The 27,882-nt window shown below is 28.3% G+C and overlaps 1 protein-coding gene across 1 annotated transcript; it reads left to right on the forward strand.

Annotated features, from left to right (window-relative positions):
* Positions 1–23,723: 23,723 nt before the first annotated feature.
* Positions 23,724–27,241, forward strand: LOC109819195 (zinc finger protein SHOOT GRAVITROPISM 5). Its single transcript, XM_020384828.3, has 3 exons — positions 23,724–24,358; positions 24,646–25,045; positions 26,000–27,241. The coding sequence occupies exons 1-3, from the start codon at positions 24,247–24,249 to the stop codon at positions 26,895–26,897; spliced, it is 1,410 nt and encodes a 469-aa protein (XP_020240417.1). The 5' UTR covers positions 23,724–24,246; the 3' UTR covers positions 26,898–27,241.
* Positions 27,242–27,882: the final 641 nt, after the last annotated feature.

A 27,882-nucleotide genomic window follows, 5' to 3' on the forward strand; every position in this document is an offset into this window, starting at 1 on the left:
AAAGTGTATTGCAGAGAAATCTCCCAAAATCAGATAATTCATGTTTCGGCCACCCGTTATTGCACTTAACAAATTTAACTTCTGCAATTAACTTATATCATAATTTACTTTACTTATTATGCAAGTTTAATTGAAAGTCGTCTTTACGAGGAATGATTCATTAGTGAGATGAATTTTGGAAAGGCTTAATAGAAACCCTATTAAGGGGGGAGAAAAAAGGAAAGATGTGAACAGCATTTCAATGTTTGAATTTGCATAATCACTACATTATGTGTTGTAGTTTTATGAATTCAGTTGTCTCAAGATAAAGAGAAGAAAAAAATGGTTATTCTTTTAATGTTATTGATGTAAAAATATATATTAATTTTGTGGATTTTATAGTCTTTGTTAAAAATCTTAACTAATTGAGATCCTGGAATATTTTTTTTGGTTCGTTCCTGGAGTATCCACCGCCGACGGCAGTGACTAATCTCCTCGCTACGTTGGAGGCACCTCAAAAGGTGGGATAGCTGGCCCCAAGATTTAACGCGGCTGCATACACAAGGTAGGATTCGAACCCCTACCCCTACCCCAAGATCCTGGAATATTTAATATTATTATAACTCTTTTCCCCTATAAATTACGTGAAACTCTGATATTTAATTAAAAAATATAAATATCCAACTATTTCAACTATCAACTTTTGATAATATATATAAAGTTTGTCGATTTATATTTTCATTGTTTGTGGCCAAACATGTCCCTAATCCTGGTAGTAGATTGGCTAAAGATATTTCGATTGTATATATCTCATATGGATATTGGATTAATTAACCAAACTCTTCGGTACTTGAATCGTTAAGTTACCTTGTTATTTCCTTGTATATTTGTATCCGTGTAATATATATGCATGTTATGTTATCTTCCAAGAGGCAAAATTATCCCATAACTTAATTGATAGTTTGATACGAGTATTTGTAATATATATGCTTATATTAATAATAATATGTGGAAAATTCCTCCTTTGTCTCGATTTTACAAGAGTTTAGAGTTTAAAAACCGTAGTAGGAGTATCCTTGACGTCTTGGTGTAAGATGCTATTTTTTTTTTAGTTTAAGATAGTGTTGTATTTTAGTAACTAAGTACTCCATAATGAAAAAATTAAGGCGTGCATGCATCTTGCGAATGCATCTTTTAACCTTCTTTCTTTTTTCTTTTCATTGGGTTAATGATAGCCATATAAAATTCTAACGTGGGGCGAATATGTTACGTGAAATACAATATTACTATTTAATTCAGCCATCATTGTTGAGTGGCTTAATTCTGAATCGTGGTTGCTACGAGAGTTCAAAGTACAGCAAGATAATAATTAAATTAAAGAAAGGATCTCAAAAGCAATTATTCAATGAGACCGTATAAATTTGATGGATTTAATCCTGTTTATAAATATACAAAAACAAAATAATATTTTCTTAATTATGAAATAAGATTGGTTTTGCTTAACTTTAATCTTAACAATTTATAAATACTTGTCTAGACCAAAATGATTTAATCTCAGTAAAAGTAATTCTCACTTGATCATAAACTCTCTCTTAATATAAATCGAATCTGGTATTGGCTATAGTTTGAATAGAAGACGATTATATATAGTTGAATATAGCACAGATTGATTTGAGTAATTGAAGAATTAAAGTAACTCAATCACAAGGTATGCACAATAATTTTCACAATTATTAAATAATCACTGCGTAGCATAAAACAACGTCCTATGTAACAAAATAAATAAATAAATAAAAACAACGTCGTATATAAATTAATCGTCTTGTTTCATTCAATCGGCTACCGTTTTCTTCTTTTCATAAATTAAAAAAAGAATAATGGTTGTAATGAAGAGTGTGGATCGACATATATGATCACAAACATAAAACAAGATAGGTGGATCACATCTTCTAAACAAGTTTCTTCTATTAATTAATGTTGTTTAACATTTATAGTACATTATAATAATTTCACACCTATCTAAGGCTGCTGAGAATGATATCTTAATGGCCACTGCAAACCATAAAACTACTTTCGCAGATGAATTTATTATCATGCTCCATACAATCCGTTTTTGTTTCTATTCCTTCACAATATAAATAATAATAATAATAAATCAAGTGTTTAGTCAAGAAAGGCCAAAAAAGCTTGGTGGGTCATTTCTGTTAATTATGTTTTTTTTTTCCCATAAATTAATGCTCACCTTTAGCACAAGTAGAATTATTTTTTATACATATAAGGCTGGTCAGCATAATAAATTAATGACCCCATCTCACTCCTTTTTGAAATAATCAATACCTTTAAAAGCATAGTGTCATACTCATACGTATGAAAGAGGGGATTTGCCTGCGCAGCTTGTTCATGATGTGCATATAGAATAATGATTTAAAAAATACAAAAGCAAAGCTGCTAATTAAAGTTGGTTTTAGCATTCAACATGATGCGATTAGGATTCTCAAACACATGCAACTTACTTAAGACCTTGTCCTTTGCAATCATCTTTCCCAAGTGTTCAGGATCCCGAATCCAACCATACTTTCTCTTAACCTAATTAAATACACACATTCCTATTCTATATTACTTAACTACTTAGCTTACCAAACTAATATTGTTAAAAAATAAACTAGGTTTATTAATTAGGCCAACAAACTAGATCTCTCTCCCTCTTGATTAAAGGAGATTCATATCTTCCAATTAGCCTCCTTTTTGTTTTTCCTCTTCCTTAGTTTCCTTTCTTTTCAATATACAACCCTCCATTAATAAGTTTTGTCAATAAAAAAGTTAATAAATAGATAAAAATAATAATAATTTTATGAAATTAATTTTATAATTTTTTTAAGAAATGTGCAACATAAAATCCACTTTCTGTGTAATAATATTATTAGGAGTATAAATACAAACAAAATGCAATTAATATTGTATTAAAAGTTAATATGACACTTATTTTGAGGCTTATTTTTTTTCTTTAAATGCGACATTTATCATGAGAAAAAAAAAGTAATAAAAATTAGTTTCATGTATATAGAAAGAGAGGGAATCAATTTATTTCATTCAATAACTTATATTATGTATCAAGTTTTAACGATTCAATCGTTAAATTAATAATATTAAATATCTAGATCAAGTTTACAAATCTTTAAAATTATTTAATACTTTATTCATTAATTTAAATTGATGGATTTTTATAACAAAGTTTCATATGTTAATTTGAATTTATATAATCTATATATACATTAAGAATTTATGATTTAATGGTTAAATCGCTTAAATTTAACATAAAACATAAGTTATTGAATAAAATAAGTATACTATGATTTGATCTTACTCCAAAAGTAAGTCTTAGTAAACTTCTAAAAATAGTTTTCATTTTCTTTAAAAAAATATTGTATACTTGATTTATGTATTAAGAATTTTTAATTTAATAATTAGATTATTAAAATTTGATATAAAATACGATTTATTGAATGAAGTAAGTCTTGGAGTAGGTAGTCTTGATAGAATTATCTATTCAATAACTTATGTTCTACATCAAATTTTAACGATTCAATTGTTAAATTAAAAGTTTTTAATACATAAATTAAGTCTACAACTTTTAAAAAAATTAATATATATATATATATATATATATATATATATATATATGAGGAGAGGATCCATAAGGATCTCTTACTCCAAGAGTAAATCTACTTATACTTACTTCACTCAATAACTTATACTCAATAACTTATGTTTTACATTAAATTTTAATGATTCAACCAATGAATTAAAATTCTTAATAGATAGATTAAGTTTGCAAATTTTTAAAAAATTTAAAAACTATTTAGTACTTTATTTCATTAATTCAAATCAACATATAAAATATTTTTATGATTATCTGTCAATTTGAATTAATAAAGTAGAGTATAAAATAATTTTTAAATTTTTAAACAAATTATAAATTTGATCTATGCACTAATAATTTTTAATTTAATAGTTGAAATATTAAGATTTAATACAGTATATGAACTATCGAGTATAATAAGTTTAAATAAAAACTTACTCTTAACATAAGTGAATCTATATATATATATATATAAATAATCTCTAATCAATTAGTTGTAGTCTTTAGTGAGGCAAATCTAATGTATATTTAGGTTCAAAGTGAATTTTAACATGGGAAATTTTGCATTGAAATAATTTATTAAATTATTATACTTTTCAAACTTTCAACATACAAAATTACTTATTTAATTTTCATAATATTTAATTACTTTTAAAGGGTCATTATTTGGTAATTTTGATATATATATTTAGGATTTAAGAGAGAATCATGATAAAATGAAGTAAATTAGTTAGGAGAAAAATATTTGCTTTCAATAGTCATCATTGACCAATTAATAACTTTTTCATGTTCTTTTTTATCGGGAGAGAATTTTAGCAATTCATAATATTACTTTGAAAAGTCTATTTTTTAAGAGAAAAGTATATATCTAAATATTGTTACTTCATTAAAAAAATTATATATAATAACATATATTATTTTAGTAATATAATATATTATTTTTATTTATATTATAGATATGATATATGTTGATATATTGTTAAAAAATATACATATAGATTATAATGACATATAATATATGTTGAATCGCATTTAAAATTAATGCTAAAATTATATATATATATATATATATATATATATATATATATATATATATATATTAAATAAATTTATATTTTTATGTATTATATTTATAGTAACATTATTTGTAGTCATTGGATATGTAACATTTTTTATAATACTTATCAATTAATTAATGTTATTTTTAAGTTTTCCTTTTTGAGCTTACAATGAAAGCTTTACTAACAAATAGGCATTGATCCATACAGAAGCCTTGTGAGAAGAGGAGGCCTAAAGCCATTGCTTTAATGGTCTTACCATTGCTGGTCATAGTTTTTAGTTTAGCATGTTACTTTAATTTATATATTTCTCCCATTGGAAGAAAAGCTTTTTTGACACAGTGTGACAGTTTTTTCTTTTTTTTTTTAAAGTGCCTCATAATTTATGGACTTGAGTTTTTGTCCTTCCTTACTAGTACGTAATAGTTATTTTATTTATTTATATCGAAGGGGAGATCTTTGAACAAAATGTCTGAAGCCTGAACGTGAACTCTGTCAAAAAAATGAAAGGCTGAACATGATGACTTTACTAATAAAATTTTATTTTCTAAAATTAATCACATTTTTTATTTTATTTTATAGTAACGCTCACGTTAACATAACTTAGTTAAGAAGTTACCAAGGGAAACAAGTTAATTGTCCTAGTGTTGCTTCTATTGGTGTTTGAATAGGTGGTTGTAGGTTTAAACCCTATTTTGAAACTTTTCAATTTTTAAATTTTGATATAGTCAATATATGTGTAGGAAAACTGAGTTTAGATTCTTTAAGTAAAATTTTAAATTAGTTTTATAAAAATAATATATATATATATATATATTAAAGAAAAAATTATACTGAAAATAAACAATTTTTTTTGGATGAAAATTATTATCCATATGAAGTCGGTAAACACTTTAAATTAAACCTAAAATATAGTGCGAAAGAAAAAAAAAACCAAAAAAACACATATTCCATTTCTTTCATCATGCAAACACTTCATTTTCTTTTGTTAATTTTAGAAATCAATGTTGCATCATACTTTCATTACATTTCTAATTACTATTACAAAGAGTTTTTTTTTTTGGTACAGCTATTAGATAGAGATTAAAGTGAGGAACTTAATTTTAATAATTAAGAAAATACAAAAAATAAGTTTAGTATAATTAGAATAAGAGAAATTAAAATTATGCAAAGCCTTATACTTGTATGTCAGCAGTAGATCCTTGCCAATGCCGTGACTCATACTTCATGATCTCCCGTCACATAAATTCTTATGCATTAAAATTTCCCAACATTAAAACTAAAAAGAATTTTAAATAAAATTCTTTCATAAATGATACGTATTTGACAAGTATACTAATTGACATGGTAGTATAGAGGACAAAAGTCTAAACTATCGATCTACATAGACTTATAATTATTTAATATAATTAAGAAACTAAATAAGTAAATTAAAAATAATTAAATTTGAATTACGTAAAGAAAAATATTTAATTGCAGAATTTTAAAGAAAACAATAAATTGGAAGAAATTAATATATAATAAAAATAGCCGAAGATTGATTTATTAACTTTTTCTATATAAAATTCTATAAATTTTTCACTCAATTTGTAATTACAGTTAATTCTATAGTTCACGCATGTATTTAAACTCTAATTCTTTAATTATATAAGAAATTCTAGGTCGTTTAAGGAAAAATTCAATTCCTTGGTAGTTTTTTAAACAATCCTACGTTAAAGTCAAGAGTTAAAAGTCGACTAATGAAATTTATCTTAATTCATTGATAATAAATGTTATTAGTTTTTTCTCCATATCATATTTTCAAAAAAAAATTTCCAACCTTAATTAATTCTAATAAATCATGCATTGGGTTATCAAACCAAAACAATCATTAAGAATATAAGAAAAATAATTAACTGAATAATACTTTTATTGAATGAAAAACGGAAATAAATTATATAGTATTAGTATCTACCTTAATCCCAAACAATAGGGAATTTAGCGGCTCATAACTACGGATTACAGCTTTAGATGAATCTTTGAATACTTTGTGATTCTTGAATTGATCTCACATAAACCTTTCTAAGTTTTCTAGAAATGTACCAAAGAAATATGTATTATAATCTGAACTGATATAGAGACCTATAGAAATTCTAATTTTATAATATTTTTTATGGATTTCTCTAGTTGAGTCAAGTCACTCAAAGTGCACATATTACTCACTCTAAGTGACCAAGGGAATCTATGCAAGGGTGTCCCCTATCTTTACTCGCTCCAAGCGAATTCTGCTCACTTTAAGCGCATATGGTGCGCACTCTGAGTGAGTTGGTGTAATTTTCTAGTATTGCTCTTTTACTTGACTCATTCAAAGCAATTTTTTAGTAGTTCTAAGCGAATTTCCTTAGCTTGGAGCGACGATTATTGTTGAGAATTTCGTTGACATTAACTTTTGTTCTTATCATAAATCGTTTTAACTCTAACAAAGGACTCAAACACGACAAGTATACCGGCCGTTCAAGTAGTAAATTTAAATCGTATCCACAGGGACTAGTAGGTAAAATAAGCATTTAATAACTATTTGTGACTAAAGAATAATTCCAATTTTTCATAGGTTGTCATGCAATTCAAATAAAGGTTATGACTATTGGAATTTCAAACCTATGATTTAATTAGTGTGTGTGGAAGGGATAAGAAATGGTATTGTGATTTTGTAAGATTGTGGGGTCAGATATCACCGAACTTCACACTGATGTATCTTTGTTCGATCTCTTGTTGCATTCATTGCCTAGTCAACCTATAAGTATACTCAAACATAATCCCTTAGAGAAAGAGCCTAGGTGCAGATAATGAATATCAATTCCTTGAGTATCCAATACATACACCTGCATTACGGGTTAGGGTTTAAGACTACTAATGAGCCAAGCTCCATTCCAAGATACATTTCCTACTAGATATTTGTTTCAGAGCTAGTTCAAAAGGTTATTTTCCAATACCCAATGGACTCTATATCAAGCAAAGGAGAATCAATCCAAAGCAAGCATTAAGAATAGAAACATACACAACAATGAATGAAACAACATATATATATCATTAATAAAGTGAAGATTACAAAAGAGTTTCATTGGTTACATCTAACCCTACAAAATAATGGGTAGAACCCCTCAAAATAATGAGGGTAAAACAAAAATAGAGATGGAAGAGAGATGGAAGAACCGAAGGAAAGACTCACACACAAATGGTTCCAAGTACCAGAAATCCCTTCCACAGCTCCTAGAAGTCGCCCAATGTGTAAATGAGGGAAAAATTCTCGAAGGCTTGATCAAATACGAGCCGGGTGAGTCAGGTTAGGGTTACCATGCCCAGTGCATTATGCTTTTCGCCCGGCGCAAGGCCTTCTAGAGAGTTTAGATACTCTCTATCTCAAGACACGTCCGACGCAATTTCTCTAAAGTCGGGCCGATGTCTTCTAGAGAGCTTAGGTTTCTCTCTGTCTCGAGCACGTCCAGCGCATCTACTCTTGCACCCGGCGCAGTTCTGAATTGCAGAGAGTGTGACTCTCTGTTTTGTTCAAGCCCAGTGCGGGTAATCTTGTGCCCGGCACAGGTACTCTTCTCCTGCTCCTTAGCTCCTTCAATTTCCAATCCAATGGATCTTCAACTTCAACTTTTCACTCAATACTTGTATAAAAAATGAGGTGTATCAGGGTGTTGTTAAATGTGTTTTGGGTTAGCTATATCTACACAAAAATTGAATCAAAAAGAGAACAATTATATTGCAAGAGTGCATGGGATGAGTGAAATTGTTCAATAAGTCCTATCTAAAAAGAAGTATAATTGAGACTTAACAATTATGCGTACTCTGGAGCAAGGCTTTCCTTTTAAAACTTGTAGCTTTCCCAATTATTTTCTCTTGTACTCCACTTCAACAAAGAAAAACATAAAAAAAATTCTTAATATTTACAAAATTAAAAAAAAATGAAATTATTCTTGATTAAGTATTTTGTAACCAAAAACAAGATTTAAAAGCATAGTATGTATCAATAAGTACCTAAATTGAATAAAATATGAATACATATTTGACAATTATCAATAGATCATTCACACATAAAAAATTATTTGATACTAGTGTTTTATCTTATAGAAATATTAGAAATTCACTATTTTAAATAGACTTTAAAAAAAACTAATTTTCACTAGATAAGATTTATTAAAAATCACTAGATTTAATAGGACTCACACTTAATGGATTTTAACCAATAAAAGTAATGTAGAAGGAGCATTAAAAAATATATTGCTATAAAATTTTGTCTTTTATGGTATAAAAAAATTATTAGGAAAGAAATACACAAAGAAATTAAGTGTTAAAAATTTTGACATAAAATTACTGAAAAATTTCATTACGGGACAGGATTTATACATGTTAATTATAACATTGTGAGTTTGATGTTTTAAATTAATTATATGATTAGTTTATATTGTTGTTAAGATTGTTGTTTTAGAACTTTGTAGTCAAGGAACTCTGAGAGTTAAGTTGTCTCTAAGGTAGTTGAAGCATAGTTAAGTTGGTTCAGTCTAGAAAGGGTATATAAGATTTTTCTTAAGACACGAACCTCATAAATTCATGTTTTTTGACATCCTAGAAAGATGCTAGTGAAAAGTTCTCCAGTGCTCAAGTGTTCTTTTCCACTTTTCTAAACTAAAACCCTCGTCTTCTCCCTTTCTTGTAGCTAAATCACTTGACTAGGAGAAAATTCAAAGCTTATGAAGCCAATGATCTTGAGGTTTAGGTCATGCGAAATTTTCTTCTTCTCCTTTCTTTGATTTGGATCAACTAGAGGTAAGAGAAGTTTATGGATTGAAGATTGTTTGATTTTAATGGCTGTTTATTGCCTAATGATCATCTATTGTAGTTGAGATTGATTAAATTCATAATGGTTTGCTAAGTTGTGGTTTTTCTCTCAAAGTTGTTCGTGATATGAAATATGACAATTCTTATTTTTTGATGGATTTATTTTGTTTTTGATGGTATAATTTTGTTGTACATGTTGTTTAGATGTGGTATGATGCAATGCATGTTGGCAAGTTGTTGATTTTTAAGAGGATTGGGTGAATAAAGTTTCTACGTAAGTACAAAAAAAATTGATATTATGTTGGACGCGCCTTCATATATAGTGTTAGACGTAAGATTGGTGGCATCGGGCGTGAGAAGAAAGAATCTTCTTTGACTTGGCCACGCTAGGTGTGATGAGAGAGAATCGTCTCAGGTTGAAATCATACCAGGTGTCAAAAGGTGGCGCTGAGCGTGGATCAAGTCAAGGGCCTCTACCTGATTGAGGTCAGACGTGGATTTTATCATGTCAGGCGCAAGAGAGTAGTAGACTTTTCGCCTTAGCTACATCTAGCACAAGTAGTTTGGCATTGGGTGTGGGATTGATAGGAAGCCCCTACCTTAATGACGTCAAGCATCTAAAGGATGGTCCCAGACGCGAGTTGTATGATTTTAAAGTGATGTTTAAGTTGTTTTATGATTGGTAGATGATAATTAAGTTATATGTTGAAGATGATACAATGATAGTTCATTGTGTTTCAAGTTGATATATTATATGATAATATTTATGTTGTTAAGTTGTAAGTTAATAAATGATAAAATTATGAAGTTATATGTTGCTATAGTTGATTAAATTGTTACGCATATGGTGTAGGTACATGTCTTTGTTGAGATACATATAAACTAAAGGAGAGTAAGAGTTGTTTTAGAAATTAAAAATATCTCATTATGCGAATATAAGTTGTAGTGTTTCGAGAGCCCAAACTGAAACCCTTCAATAAATAAGTTGGCTTCTAAATGGGTAATTATTTTTAAGTTATCTCCTCTAGGTTTTATGTGGTATCTATATGTGGGCAAGGTTTATACATATGTGTATAAAGTAATCAACCAAGTAATTAAGTACAAGGTCAAAGACTTAGTCTCTAATTAAGTAATGGAAGGGTGTAGTATTTGGAGGGTAGTCAATGAACTAATCCCAAAAGTGGCTTAATGTTGTAAGCTAATATTGTGATAAACTCATACTCAAACTATTCTATCCTGATAAAGTACTAGACTTCTTAGTTTCAGTGACAAAATTTGAGAAATCAAATTGTTTTTAAACAAGTTTTCTGAGAGTTCTGAAGTAGTTTATACTTAACCTGGTTGCGATAGATCAAACGTTGTGATTGATAATGTCTAGCCACTTAAACTATTCACCTCAGTTGAAGTTGATAAGTTGTTTATGTAGTAATTGATGATGAGTGAAGTTACGTGGTTGATGAATGTTGTTACTAAGTTGCTAATTATTATTGTCAATTAGCATATTGATTTTCTTTCACAAGCTTATCCTTATTTGTTTTCCTTGTGATTGGAACTATAATGAACATATTTTGTATTGGAGTTAGACATGTTTAGCAGGTGGACTTGTATAGTAAGGTGGAGAGTCATGCTAGTGATGACCTGATTTGGAGATGTTACTCTAATGTAACTTGTTTTTGGTGTAGAAGTTTGATCGATGACTAAATAAAGCTCTTTTGTAAATAGTTACTAGACTTTATATCTTTACGGGATGCGTATATAACTTTATAAGGGGATTTTGTATTTGAAAGTTATGTTTATGTCCAATACATACATAAATGTCATAGATGACTAGGTAATTATTATATGAAAATCTTAGATTAGTTGATGTTATCTATTATTTCAATTACATTGAGATTAAGTTATGGTAAATATAATGAACAACCAAGTCGAACATTTCGGTAACACTCCTTTTTATCTTAAATGTATGCATTATATCTCAAAAGAAATTAATTCAAAATAATTTAATGTTACGACTCATGCATCAAAATTATATAATATATGCTTTTTTCTATATCAAAATAATATATACCTTTAAAACTTTAAAAATGTGAATCAGTAAATAACTTCCTATCGTAGTTCAATGCTCATAAAATTGAATACAAATTGTCAATGTATTATGATTAATGATTATACTCCAACGGTTAAGTTACTAAAATTCACATTTTATATAGTTTCTTAATAATGTAATGATTAATATAAGTTACGTGTTATTAAACTGATTCTATTGACACAAACTCTCAATAACTACATACTAAATTTTAATAATTTGATAGTTGAATACTTTGATGATGTCTCAATCTTCGTACACATCAATTTGTTTTAAAAAAAAATATTTACACTTAAATAATACATTTACTTATTTTTAAAAAATATACAGTATATTAAATAAAATGTAATACATAGTGTTAAAAAAATTATTAAAAAGTGTTTAAATTGATATATTTGTTGATGAGGTTGTTAGGTGAATAGAGAAAAGATAAGGATGAGAAAGAATAGTAAAAATGATGGTAAAGAGTGATAGAAGGGACCCACTGCTTTTGGCACCGGCAGCCACCAAACATAACAGAACCCCTCATTTTTGGGTTCCCACTCATACTCATACCCTTCTGCCGCCACACACTAACTTAATTCCCTCCACTACACTCATCATTCACCATCTTCCTTTCACCTTTTCCAAACATAACTTGTCTTTTTAATTATAAAATCTCAATAAATAAACCTAAATCACATATTATATATCTCCGTACAATTTTTCATTTTTAATTCTATGATTTTGATTTTATAACATCGTGTAGGAGTGAATTATTTGTTGATTAATTGTTAAATTGTAATATTAATCATTACTTATGAATTGACTTTAATAAATGATATTACAAATAATATTTAAGTTAGATTTCATTTTTAGTGTAATGTTTCTCAAATTTGACATTTCAATCATAATTCTTTGTATAGTTTTTTTCTAAAATGTGTGATTGTCTTAAGATCAAGGATTGTAGTGTATCAAGAATTTATACACATATCATCACATGATATATGATATTATCTAATTTAGACTTAATTCTTTATAGATTTGCTTTTGAATGTCATTCAAAAAAACATTTTAATTGAGATATTTATATATTTATAAACTCATATCATTTCTATTGTTCTAATTAATTAACAATAAATTTTGTTTATATTTTTGACAATTATTACCTTCAACTTATGATCTTTGAATTTCTCAAATTTCCATGTTTTACGGCTGTTACATTTAGCTAGTCTTTCATTTTTATTCTTATAAAAACAATACAAGATTAAATAAATAATATTCATTTTAAAGAAATAATAAAATAGAGGTATTATATGGTAACATTATACCCTAAGCATTAGTAAGCGATTGCTTGACCCTCCATTCAATAGATAAACAATGAACAAATATTACAAATTAACAAGGACCAAAAACACGATTTCAACATTTTATAATATGAAAAAAAAATAAAGAAATTATATGGTACCCATCTTATTTGAGTGGATTTCGATACAGTTTTTTTATATTTTATATTTTTAATAATTTATTTAAATATTTATGATATTTTATTCTTTTAATTTTTAAATTATTTAGTCATTTTATTTTTATTTTATATATTCTAATTTATTTATAATAATTTTATTATATATTTAAATAGTTTAATTTTAATAATTTTTTAAGCATATTTTAATCTTTTCACTTAAAATTTTTGAATTTCTATATTTTAATTCTAATAACTTTTTAAGTATATTTTTTGTCTTTTTGTCCTAAATTTTTGAATTTCTATATTTATAATTTTAATAATTTTTTATTTCTACTATTTATTAATTTTTTTTTTAATATTTTATAATATTATTGAAATCTTATAATTTTAATCTCTATAATTTTATCTTACTTTTCATTTTATAAATATAATTTAGATTATTCATTTTATAAGTAAGTTAGTTTTTTTTTATTTTTTATAAGTTTACGTAAAGAATGTATTGAAATCCTTCAATCTTTACCATAGCAACTCCCAAAAAAAAAATTGTAAGGACTATGACTAAAATTCCATCATTTTATATAGACTAAATATATATCATAAGAACCAAAAATATGAATTTAGTTTCTACTTATTGTTAGTATTATTTTGCGGCATCAACTAATAAAAATCATGATTAATATGAGTTTTATCATCTACAAATTTACCATGCATAGTTGATTGTCTGATGCTGGTGCTTCCACCATTTTCTTAATATCGAAAATATATAAGGTCTTTCATATATTATTATTTAATTACAAATAGTTATATATAATAAGTTTATTAACATTTATAATAATTATTCTAAAATCATATTAAAAATTAATCGGTTAATTGAGTAAAATAATTATATTAACAAGATATATCTACTAAACTGGTTAAATATGAAATTTCTCAAGTTGTTTTTATCAGCATAAAGCAACATCTTGTCTAAGTTAGTATTACAAATATGTTTTGCATTAATTTATTGTAGCAATAATCCTGCCAAAATAAAACTGTCTTCTACAAAAAATATATATATAATCTCTACCAAAAAAAATTATATATTATTTTCTTGCTACGAATAACTCTCGACTTATTAGACCAGAATCTAACTTGATTTACGTGTTGTGGCTGTCATTTACCTGATAGAAGAGAAATAATAATATTGATTAAATTAGTGAAAGAAAAGATAATAGCAATTAAATGATTATTTTGGTATGGGATGAGGGTGACACTATGAACAAATTGCGTTGAACTAACGTACGTATTAAACTATGTAACGTGTTTGAATAAGATTACATGCATGTTTGGATTGGATTTTTAAACTTGATTTTACACTCTCTTTTCACGTTGAATATAAATTTTACGTGGAAGTAAAATTTTTTTGCTTCAACTAAACGTAAAAATTCAGGTTTGCATTGAAACCTAAACATGCACTATGTGTATCTTAGATGTGTACATCAAATATTTGGCTACGTTAAAAGCTGAGGAATGGCTACTATGTCACGACTCACGTTGATAAAATTGCCAGGTAGTGTGTAATGATTTCTGCACGTTCACACTGACAATAATGTACCGTTAATTCACTCTACGAAATTACTTGGAAACAACCACTTTTTCGGAATGAAATTTTTTTTTTCTTTTTACTTTATATGTGTCAATTTATTTATTTTTTTACATGATACTTAAAGATGATAATCAATAATTAATATGTGATCACAGAATTTAGGCCTTTTATTTAAAGGAAATTAATTCAATTAATATAATTTAATTTCTTATATTTTTCATTAAATATAAAATACTTTCAGAACAACTGTAAAAAAAAATTATTGTTTTGAGTTGAAAGTTTATGACTAATAAAAAAAGCATATTAAAGATATTAATCAATTTTTTTTTAGAATATAAATTAACCATGATTAAAAGTGATAAATATTTCATATCATTATTATCTAAAAATAATAATTTTAAATGTCAGTTGTATGGTTTCGAGCAAAATTTATATATTAGATTATAAAATAAATATTTTTTTACTATATTATAAGTAATAAATATCATCGGTTTTATAAATTTGTTTTTATCGCTCAAATTTAAAATTAATGTTTTTAGTTTCTGTAATTTCAAAAAAATTTACTTTAATTTTTATATTAAAATTTTGTTAAAAAATTTATCAAACATTATTGCATAAAATTTACTTATTAGTGTTATTGTTAATGAAAGTATCACATCAAATCCAATTAATATTGCATAATCATCTTAATTTATTATTTTCATATATATTATTAATAATTTGAGAGATCAAAATAAGATTTTTAAAAATTATAAAGATTAAAAATAACAATTTTAAATTTGATAGACCAAAAATAAATTTATCTTAAATTTGAAGGACTAAAAATATATTTAAACTTAAAATAAATTAAAATAAACAAATTTAATAAAATAAAATAAAATATCTTCCTCTTAAATCCGTGTGTGGATTATGTTCATGACTATGATGTTAATAATACATTTTAATTGAAAACAATTAAATATCTTAAATAACTGTGTTGTATGTTTTATTATTTTTTTTTTGTGTACATATATTATGCTTCTTAATAATCACGCTTCTCTACACATTACACAATCAAAACTATTTAATGAATCATGTTATATTTGTAAAAATAAAGTGATGTATTATTCATAGATTGTCTCTATATGAACTTAAAATTCATTTTTAATATAAAGTATTAAACAAGAATATTGTTTGTCAGGGAAGTGGAACAAAATGACAAAAACGCATAGAATTCGTATGTGCTAGCTATTATTAGTTCAGCGTATATACTTCACATAAATAAAACTATAGTTTAAACTATAAAAATATGCTGATAGAAAATAGAATAAAGATTCTTTCATAATGGGGGAAAGAAAAATCAAACATTCATAATTAATAATTGAAAAATGGAGTGGGATATATGCGTACTTCGTAAATAGGACAAAAGTAGAATTTGGTCATCCAGTATTTTTAGTTGAAAATTTGTTCACTGCATCTTAGGATGAAAAAAAAAAGGAGAGAGAGAGTATAACATTATTAGTTCAATGAAAATGACCATTCATTTTAATATATATATATATATATATAATATATAATATATGAAAGCACCAATTATTATATTGGCCAATCGTGTTTGGTCTTTATCATTATTTTATATTTAAATAATTTTAAAAGTATTTATTTGACTTTTTAAAATAGAAGTATGACGATCCTGTTAATTTGTTTTTTTTTTTCTATAAATACATGAATAATTTTAATAAGTAATGTTTAATGTTTAGTTATATGTACTTTATTTATTTAAATTATAAAGATTAAATTACACTATACTTAAAAAGAGGCATAGTAGTAGAAGCCTACATTATAAGGGAATTACGATGCACCATGCATATCAAAAGATGCACACATGTTGCCCATACCATCTCCGCACCTTTACTCATAAAACCACCACACAGCTACAATTTGGATTATGCCACTAATGAAAAAGGATAAGCCACGTCAAACAATTAACACATGATTAGTGAACATATTCAAGAATCAAAACTTATTAGACTCAACTTTATTACAATTGGTACAAATATTTATATAATTTAAGATAAAATTATTGTTCATTTATTATTTATCTAGATATACTTGTGTGAGATATAACTTAAACGTCAAAGTATATCGTAGAGATATTTTACCCTTGAACTTGTTGGTCAGATTGACTTTCGAAGGTTCAAGATGTCAAAAACCTATCAATATGTCTTTAGAAGGGTGCAATTTCCTTATAATATTTAATATGTAACTTTTATCTAATAATTTTCACTTATATAACTTTAGTTCCTTAATTTTTTAAAATTTATAATCTTTATTTAACTATTAAATATTTGTTTATTAATGATTAAAAATTATAATATTAACAATAATCTAACAAAATAATTAATATATAGTAATGATATGAAGCCATTAGAGTGTTTTACAAATTGAAATGGATGAAAAATGGGAAAATAACGTCACGCTTAAGGGTGAATAACTTAAGTCTTGAAAAACTCAGTGACATTATTTGAGTAATCAATGATAGTTAGCTTAAGCAAGAAGGCCTCTCCATTCTTATTTCCTTTTATATACTCTCTTTACTTATAATCAAAATCAAAACTAATTAAATTAAATTAAATTTCAACTGGTGAAAATTTAACTAAAAACCTAAAAAAAGATATTTTTTTCTCATTTATTATTTTTTATGAGAAGATATTTTAAAAACAAGTTCGAAAGTATAAGAAATGAAAATGATGGTGTAAAAAAAGAAATGAAAATAATTACTCATTTTTAATTATAAAAATAAATCATATATGACAATTGTAAATTAACATTGACATGTCGAAGAGTTTGACCGCTAGAAATTAGGGAGAGAGAAAAATGTCAAGCTTATTTCTTAACACTAGCTAAAATCGACTAATTTAGTAAAAAAAAAAATCTAAAAGTACTGAAAATTATAATTTTCAAAATATAGAATTATCAAAAATTATGATTTTCGAGCATAAAAATAAATTATCCGCTAGGCTAGCAGGCCAAATTTGTGGTTAAACTACCTAAGTCCATTTCTGCTATTTTTATTTTTGTGGGTTTGGTTGGTCGTTTTGGCAAGTCTAACCTAATAGATTATTAGAACAATCAATTATTTTACAATTAAATATAAAAAGGACTTATTTAAAAAATTCATGAATTACTCTAATCTCATAAGATATAACATATTATGTATTTATTGTAGAATAAAAATGAATAAACATAAAATAAGGATTGCATAACTATTTTATAAAAATTTAATGTATTTCATAATTTATAATAATATATAAAGATCCAACCGTTTTTATCTTCATTTTTTTATGGAATTATTTTGTCCTTCGTAAAAATAAACCAATAAAATCTTTTATTTTCACATTATAATTTTTTAATCATTGTAAGTTTTCATTATTCATACAATTATTTTTTTTTCCCTCTCTTTTCATCTCTTGCTATAATTGATACACAATTATTTTTATTTTTTTTATAAAAATTAAATAGAATCATAAAGTATCTCAAACATGAATTTGTATAAAGACCTTAAAATACGGTGAAAAATAATGAAAGTGATACTAAATTTTGTGTATGTGAAAGATAGAATGCATTTTTTATTTACCGTTAATTTAACGCATCCAATACGTACGTGAATCATTCGGTCGCACCATCGACCCATATTACACTTGTTTTGTTTGACATATATAATCGATGCATTGCGACAAAATCGATGATGTTTTGATCAGAATAAATCTCAAAATTAATATATTAAAAATGTCATCATAATAAGCAATAAATGGTCTTGAATCCCCGCCTATATACTCATTATAGAAATGAAATAAAAGTTTTGTTTGGTCCCTAAATTACATGTACTTTAGTTAATGATTTTGTTCTTGATTTGTTTTGTTTCTTCGTTCTGAAGATGATTGCAGAGTGGGGCTCTAGGGATTAAGAAGACGAACCTCTTAGCCAAAGCACGTGTGGTCAGATAATATCCACATGTTGGGTATGAATGTAGAGCTGTCAAAATGGGCTTGGCCCGGCGAGCCAACCCGGCTCACCACGGGTTCGAGCCGGGTTGGGTTAAAAAATTTTTGAAAATTTTAATACGGGTCAAATTTGAACCCGGCTCACCACCAACCCGGCTCACCCGGGTTGAACCCGTGGTGAGCCAGGCTGGCCCACCAACCCGTCATTATTTTTTTTTATTTAAAAAAATACAATAATTATTAGGTCATGGTGCAGTCTAATATGAGACAATAATAATTTAATGTTGGATTGTGATTTGTAATTTGTGATTTTAGATTGTATTTGAAGTTTAAGATAATTTTGGATTATATTTATCTATTTGAGATTATTTAGATTTGATTTGATTGTATTTAAAATTATCATTTAATGTTTGGGATGAATAATTCATTTAAGGATGTCTTAATTAAGAATTTCATATTTTTAAAATAAGTTTAAATTTTTGGGCTTTAGTTGTATATTAAGAAAAAAAAATGAATTTTTTTTTAAGGTGAGCCAACCCGTTTAACCCACCAACCCGTGGTGGGCCGGGTCGGACTCAATTTTTTTGAGTTCACTGATATATGAGCCGGGTTGGGTTGACCCATCAAATGGCCAACCCGTGGTGGACCGGGCCGGGCGGGCTGGATAGCCCGTTTTGACAACTCTATATGAATGTATATATGCAACCAACACAAACTTCATTGCAACATTGCTATTATTATTTCCCACTTAAATTTAATCTTCACGGCTATTAATTAATGTATTTAATTTTTCAAGGATCCATTACACTATTAAAAAAATATTACATATAATAACATTAAAAAAATGTGACTATAAATATAATATATGAAAATATATATTTATTTAATATATAATTATACATAATGTTAATTTTGAATAAGATATTTAATAACATATTTTATGAGTTATTATAATTTATATCTATACATTTTTATAATATATCAATATATATTATTTATTATATAAATAAATTAATTTTAGTGATAATTTTTGTATTACTATAAATATGTACATTATATACAATTTTTTTATAACGTTAATTTTCAAACAATATGCATACAAAATTTTTGGGGCTTTTTTCCCAATGGGACAAACAAGATAAAAAGGTAACATTGATGTAAAAGAAATTTCTCCAATGAGACAACGAAGGCAACTACTTCATTTTGAACGTGAAATACATATATGACCATTTATTTAATATATACTAATAATGCATACAATGGGGAAAAAAGTAGTACTTACAATAATTGCATTAATCGGGCTTTCCATTTTGTTCATATTTCATACCATTGCTTTCTTTTCAAGGAAAGCTCAACATACAACTTTAATTATATAAACATACGTCACTGAAAATATTAACAAGGGAAAATATCAAGTATAGGATGATTTTCGTTTGCATATGCATATAACCGTTTTTATTTAATACAAATTAAATAAAATTTTGAAAAATCTCACCTAGCCTGCCTCAATTTTTAATGTCAAATGATTTTAAAATAAAATTTAATATAACTTTAATATCGTTTGATGTAGCATGTATCTATAGATGAAAATATTGAGAAGTTTCACATTACAGGATTAAGAAATTTACGTTATTGTATTCTCGTTGAATAAAGAAAAATCTAATGTTAAAAAAACGTGATAGTATTTTTGAAATTATAATCAAGTTTTTTACGTCGGACTCATAAGGAATAACGTAAATTTGAAAATTTACGTTGGGTATAGCTTGTGTCCGACGTAGATTTTTCAATTTACGTCGACTCCTATGAGGTCCGACGTAAAATATCTACAAATTTTCCCGCGCCACTTCTTCTTCCCCGCGCCCTAAGAGCTTTGAATTATATATATCTTAAGTGTATGTGCAAAACGAGTCTTCTGAGTCAATATTTTGTTTGAGTGTATTACATCTGAGTGTACGTTTGGACGTTTGGGTGGTTCTTGAATTTTTGACCGATTGCATTGGATTCGCGTTTGAGGTTAGTTTGAAAAATCATTTCTTAATATATTAGCTAATTTGTTGAAAATAAATGTATGTATTGATCTATTAATATATTAATTAATATTATCATCTTCTTCACGTTTGAGTGGGTCATCTTTTGTTAACATATATTAGTTAATATCATGCAGAATGGTCCGCTCTCCAAGCAGAACGGTCTGTTCTGTTTGCACTCGTTATGTTTTTTTTTTGTTTACAACTTTTTTACGTCGGGTCTTGGTAATGTTCGACGTAAATTTACATCGGCTATCACAACTGATGTAAATTTACGTCTCTCGCATTAATGTCAGACTTTTTTCTGACGTAAAAAGCTTAAAATAACAACGTAAATTACCCTTTTTATACTAGTGAATTCTTCTTATGACATTTTTATATATCTTGATTTTAATAAAATTTTAAAAAAATTATTAATAACACAAAAACCAGCAAAACTTAAACTTATTACGTCAGTGCCGTTGGCGTGAAATTAAAGTTGATCTTCACCTTCAAAAGTTCCTCAAAATGCATGCATTGGCTTCATTAGGATAAAATTCAACACGTTTTTAGATTAGTTAATATGATAATATATAAAGACATGGCCTGAAAATTAAGTGTATCGAAATATGACGATTGTACAACTCGTTTTGGCATAATGTATATAAAATACGTCAATATTATACACTAATCTACATATACGGCACATTAGTGTTTTTATCTGCCTGAAAACAAATATGAAAGGAAACTACCCCCAAAACACACCCAAAAAGAAAAGAAAAGAAAAAGTAATAGTTGAAATTCACTTCAAAATCGTTACATTTTTACAATAAAGTTTTTTTTAAAAAAAAAATACCTTAGGAAATCCATCAGTATAAACATATGTTTTTGGTTTCCTCCGAGCCCGCCATATATTTTATATATGAGTTTATATGTTTAAATTATTTTCCCTGCCACGATATATTGTCAATTACTAAAGTCAGTGACATCGACATACGATACCATGGTTTGCTCTTTATTTTTTAACCTAGACTACTTTTTATAGATAAATTTCTTCATGCACACTACATATATTTTTTAAAAGTCAATATGACGAAATTTCTATAAATTAATTTTGTAATTTTTTAGAAGTTAATTCCATTTTTTCCCCCATTTTCTTCTTTTATAAGTATTTATAAGAAATTTACCAATACAAACTCAACGATTTATTATAGTATTTAAGAAGTTCCGCGATCTCTCCTAACATATACTAAAGTTTAAAGATTAGACCCTTAGTCACAAATTTATAAAATAAAATTACCTATAAATCATGTCATGTTAATATTCTTAAATGTGTATTCTTGACCTTGGTAAAATAAAGGTGATTGGTGCCATGTATGTATATGTAATAATTTGGTAAGAGTTGTTACGATTTAATTAATAATTTTAAATTTGAGTGTTGAATATGTAACTATATTAAATATTTAGATTTAAAAAAAAATAATCGTTCATAATAATTCTATTTAATTTAAATAGTTACAAAATTGACTGAAATAATATATATGTATATTGGGGGCATGGTAATTAAGAAGGTGAGGTAGAAGAAAGAATGCTAGGAATTTTAACCCGCGACTGTTAAGTTGATGCTCCCATTTTACCAAAAAGCAAAGCATCTTGAGGTAGCAGAAAAAATAATGAGCCCCATTGACTAGATTGCCCCTTGAGGTTGAGGGTGACTTCACATCCTCATTATCGCCTTTAAAAAAGCTGCTTCAAGAGAAATTAATTAGAGGCTCTGCACACTTACGAGTATGGGTACTATGGTCTATAAAAGATACATATATATATCTGCCCCCCCTCCCTCCATCTTCAACAAAGACTCATGTCAATTATGGATCAACAATAATAAATACTCATACCTTAAAGTTCCATGAGTGCATTGAGTTGGCACTGTTACCATAGATAAAATGGACTAGTATATATTCCTAACTTTAACTCGTGCAACAACCATTATTCGTATTATTATAAAACAATAAATAAGTGACCCATAAAGTTCCTTTGAAAACAAGACCAAAGTTAGTCATAAAAAATTATATATAAAAAATCTTACTAATTTTGAACTTGCTAAAATTTAGGAATTTTTTTTAAAAATTATATATACATTATTCTATCATTAATTTTATTTTTCTAGTATTTTTTTAAAAAAAAATTATGACAAATTAGATTTTTTTTATTTAATGAAAAAATATATCTCATTCCCACCAAATTAATCTCTGTATATAAAATAATATCTTTGGTCCAATTTAACATCAAAGTTAAAGATCCAATCACAATTTTTAATTAAGAAAAATAAGTGTCCAATCACTTGAGTCAAGGAGTTTTAGTATTATGGAAAACTTCTACACTTTTTAGTTTATATATTTTACGCACTTACAATGTAAATATTTTCCACACTATTATCTAATCATAAATTATGATTTATGATAAATTTAGGGTCTACTTTTTTTTTTAATATTCTAATTTTTATATAAAAAAAGTTTTTTTTCTTTTTTAATATTAAAATTTATCTAATTTTTAAAAAGGTATTTATTAAAAAATATTTTTATAATCAAATTTTTAATTTTAAACAAACTGACGCTTATTGATTTTCATATGATTATTTTAAAAGTTATGCTCTTCATATTTTTTTTAATTAGGTTATATTGATAATGTATGTCCAATAATAAATTTTATTTTTATTTATTTTTAAGAATCAAACTCAGAATAAAAATTTACAACAAGTAAATAGTTAGAACTTAGAACTCTTAACTGATTTTGAATAGGTGTAAAAAAAAGTCACTTTTAATATAGTAGTACTCTTTGTTAATAATCAGGAATCTATAGAAATTCACAAGTTGCATCATTGGGAAATAAGTTTCAGTTACTATGTTTCTAGGCTTCTCTTTTTCAACAAACAATGTACTGATATAACCGAAATTCCATTAAATTAGTGTAATAATAATTACATATAAGAGGCATTAGAGTGTGTGAGTGTGTGATGTTGGAGAGAGAAAGAGAGTGACAGAATAGGAAGCTTACGTGTGTATTGGGGGGCTTGGCCTGTATTTATGCATGCAAAGCAAAAAAAATTACTGTGTGACGAAATTATGAGGGTTTTGTTTCCTTGTGGGGATATTTCTTTTTCTTTCATGGAGCCCATTGAGCTGCTTGTGGGATCAAGTTTCGAGCATTGTGATTGGGTCTCTCACACACACTCTCTCTCTTTTTGAAAGTTTATTAAGGAGGGCTATTACAGACAATCCCTGCTGAAGATGAGGGTTGGAAGCAAGGAAAAGGAAGATAGGAACCCAGAGAGAGAAAATTTTTAAAGATAGAAAGTTGATGGAAAAAGCTGAAAGTTCAAAAGCAAGTTAAAAGAAAGCTGAGGAAACCGAAAGCAAAAATAAATACACCTTTTATTTTTCTTCTCTCTTTCTCCTTCTCCTCCTCCTTCCTGTGCCTTGTGTACCTGTTCCATCTCTCTCTCTCTCTCCCAATGATCTCTTTCTCTTCTTTCACCTTACTTAATTCTATCACCAGCATAGCCTCAGACACAAACATAGCCCCTCCTTGCTTCTCTTCTTAGGCCTGTTATCAGCATCATCAAAGCACTTAGTACCATGTTAGCCAATAACTTATCTCCATCGTCAGTTCCCACTTCTGAGCCTTTTCCCTGCACTGATAACACCACTGCCACCAATAAAAGGAAGAGAAGGCCCGCAGGAACACCAGGTAGTGCACACTTATCACCCTACAAATCTACTCCCTTATTGCTTTTCACTATTATTTTTTTTATCAATTTCATAAGTAAAAAAAAAACTATTATATTTATTTCATTTGAAACAACAAAATCCAACCCATGTTGGTTATTTTGAATAGTATAGTTAATTATGTCATGTGTGTATTAATTCTTAGCCGACCTGACCTGACTCGAACAGAATTGTCTCGGACATGATTGTCTCTGGTGGAAGATACCTGATATCGATGGTAATTGATTATGGTATGTTGTGTGTGTGCAGATCCAGATGCAGAGGTGGTGTCCCTCTCGCCAAAGACTTTGTTGGAATCGGATCGTTATGTGTGTGAGATCTGCAACCAGGGGTTCCAGAGGGACCAGAACCTTCAGATGCATAGGAGGAGGCACAAGGTGCCATGGAAGCTGTTGAAGAGGGAGACACCAGTGGTGAGGAAGAGAGTGTTCGTGTGTCCTGAACCAACTTGTTTGCACCATGACCCATGTCATGCCTTGGGTGATCTTGTTGGGATAAAGAAGCATTTCAGGAGGAAGCACAGCAATCACAAGCAATGGGTTTGTGAAAGATGCTCCAAAGGCTATGCAGTGCAGTCTGATTACAAAGCACATCTCAAAACGTGTGGCACCCGGGGCCACTCTTGTGATTGTGGTCGTGTTTTCTCAAGGTTTGTGATTGCTTCAACTTCTCTTGATTCGTTATGTTCCTATATATCAACATTTGTTTGATTTTTCTATGGTTATTGATTCACAATTTCATAATGAATATGTGTGAGAGAGGATGGATCTATGGGTATTAAAATCTGGGTTGGTGGGGTGATGGGATTAATTTTGATGCCCTTTTCTCCTCTCTATTTCATGTGCTACATATACAAGGTTTCTTTTTATTATTTATTTTCACCATTTTTGAATCTCGTGGTTGTGCATCAAATGAGCAGAATTTGCGAGAGTTCTTGTTTTACTTGGGATTTGACTTGAGAAAAGGGAAATATGTTTTTTGGAATGGAATGTAAAGTGAACAATGGGGGTGGAGAAAAACTAAAAGAAGATTAAAAAAAAAGAAAAAGAAAAGAAATTCAAATATTTGACTGATGGAACCTCAATCCAAAATTTTTATTTTTTTCACAAGCTAGCACTGTTCATTGACAGTTGGGGGAACACGGTTTCCAATGCTCCGTTTTCCGTTGGTGGCATAATAACTGTTTTGTGTTGGCCTCGTCAAAATCCTTCTTATACTTGCATTATTCCAACACCTTAGAACATGTTTGTGTTTTGTATGATCATTCACTCCATTGACAAATTGCATTTACTCAATGACCACCATACTGCATCATAAATCTCAAAAATGGCATGAATTCTTGACTTTCTTTTTTGTCCTTTATTTAGTGGAAACTGGAACCTCTTCCCCCACCATGGATACCTTTTTCAACCACCTTTTATATTCACTTTTTCTTTGTCTCCTTTGCTTTCTTCCTTTTCATATTTTTTCTCCAACTCTATATAATGCTCATCTTCATGCCCACAAACAAGAATAATTATGCAAAACCCTTTTTGAGTGGTTCAATACTAGTTATAACACTAACAATGGTTATTATATATATTCCTTCTCATCTTCATTTTAGGGTGGAGAGTTTCATTGAGCACCAAGATGCTTGCAACATGGGGAGGCTTAGGCCTGAATCTCAACCTCTTCAACCATCTGCATGCTTGTCTAGAACTGCTTCAAGCCCAAGTCCTTCAAGTGAAACCAATTTCAGCACAGCTCCTTGGCCAACAAGAATGATAATACCAAAGCCAGCAGAACCTCCCACAATTTTCATGAACAACCCTATTACTGCTATCACCACTGCTGAAACCTCATCCAAGAACAACAAACTCCACCCCAACTTGGATCTTCAACTCTCCACCCCCACCAGTAACAACAACAAGAACAACACCAACACCAGCACCAACACATCAAATATTGGAAACCTCATTGATGCTGCAATATCCCCTAAGAGGGACCATGAGAACCACTCAACCCATTTGCAACTCTCAATTGGTTCATCAGATATGAGTGAGAAAAATGAATCAAACAGGAACTCGTCAGAGAAAAGCAGCAACAGCAACAGCGAGAAGCAGTCCAACATGGCCTTGTTGAGGGTTCAGGAGCAAGCAAGGGAGCACTTGAGGATAGCAATGGCTGAGAAAGCATATGCTGAGGAAGCTAGGAAACAAGCCAAGAGGCAGATTGAACTTGCGGAACAAGAGTTCACAAACGCCAAGAGGATAAGACAACAAGCACAAGCGGAACTGGACAAAGCCTACGCCTTGAAAGAACATGCAATGAAGCAAATCAACTCCACCATGCTCCAAATCACTTGCCATGCTTGCAAACAACAGTTCCAAGCTCGAAATGCAGCACCGGACGAGAATTCCTTGGTGTTGAGCTACGTGTCTTCTGCTATAACCACAGAAGGAGGAGAAGTAGAAAACGATAATGGAAAAGATCATATGGGAAAGACAACTAACTCTACTTAGAGAGAGTTAATTAACGATCTTCTTCTTCTTCTTCATCATCATCATCGTCTTTCTCTCTACAGTCTATTCTGTATTTTATTTTTCTATGTCCTCCTTTATGATGGGTTAATACTTAATACCCTTTTTTTCTTTCATTTCAACGCTAATATCTTTGTGAATTGGTATACCAAGTGAAGTGAAGGTGAGTGGTGCTGATTATGTAAGTGGGATTAATAGAGCACGGGGTGGAGAAATTAAAGAGTGTAATTCTACGTGTAACTCGCAGTTTATTGTGCCATGTTTATTTGTTAATTAAATTTGGTATAAATGCAGACTATGATAAAAAGGCTTTCTCGCTGGTTTAATTATATGATTAAACTTTGAATTCTTTATTGTTTTTTAGCTGTTATTATCGTCCGTGGTGTAATGATGATGGCGTGTGCGTGCGTATGTATAAAAATGTTTAATATAAAAACTCGTTGTACATATCTACAAATATAGATTTTATATATATATATATATGTACGTAGTGAGATAGAGTATTATTTTAAGCGTAGTTTTGCTTGGAGCTAGCTAGCATATTGCAATGAATAAGGGGTCAGGGAAAATACTGAAACTTGCTACCCTAAAGTTTTGGTTGTTTTGGATTTAGTGTTTGGACTATGTGTAGATCTTTGTTGGGTAGGGCAGAAAACGGAGAACGTAATTTGACGAGCATTAAAGAAGTGTACTGACAAAAATAAAAAAGAGAGAGCAAATGGATCAGGGAAAATGAATACAAGGCAGTGTGATTGCCCAACTCTCACTCTCAGTCATAGAGAGAGAGAGAGAGAGAAAGAGAATAGAGTGTGTCCTTCCTTTTGGGCTCTGGCGACTTATAAATGTGAATAAAAAGCAGGTTGCATGTTTTTCAGTGCCACTGTTGCGAGGGGTTAATGACAGTGCAGGGACTCACTCGTCCCTCTCAAAGCCACACAGACACAAACAAACTCTATTCATGATGATC

The sequence above is a fragment of the Cajanus cajan genome, chromosome 1, assembly GCF_000230855.2.
Source record: "Cajanus cajan strain Asha chromosome 1, NIPB_CcT2T_4, whole genome shotgun sequence".
NCBI classification, from domain to species: Eukaryota; Viridiplantae; Streptophyta; class Magnoliopsida; order Fabales; family Fabaceae; genus Cajanus; species Cajanus cajan.

Excerpts from the sequence above, each read along its gene's own strand:
- LOC109819195 (XM_020384828.3), top strand. The coding sequence starts at position 24,247 with ATGTTAGCCAATAACTTATCTCCATCGTCAGTTCCCACTTCTGAGCCT. Across the intron at positions 24,359-24,645 it reads AAGGCCCGCAGGAACACCAG|ATCCAGATGCAGAGGTGGTG; the intron begins GTAGTGCACACT and ends GTGTGTGTGCAG. Across the intron at positions 25,046-25,999 it reads TGTGGTCGTGTTTTCTCAAG|GGTGGAGAGTTTCATTGAGC; the intron begins GTTTGTGATTGC and ends TCTTCATTTTAG.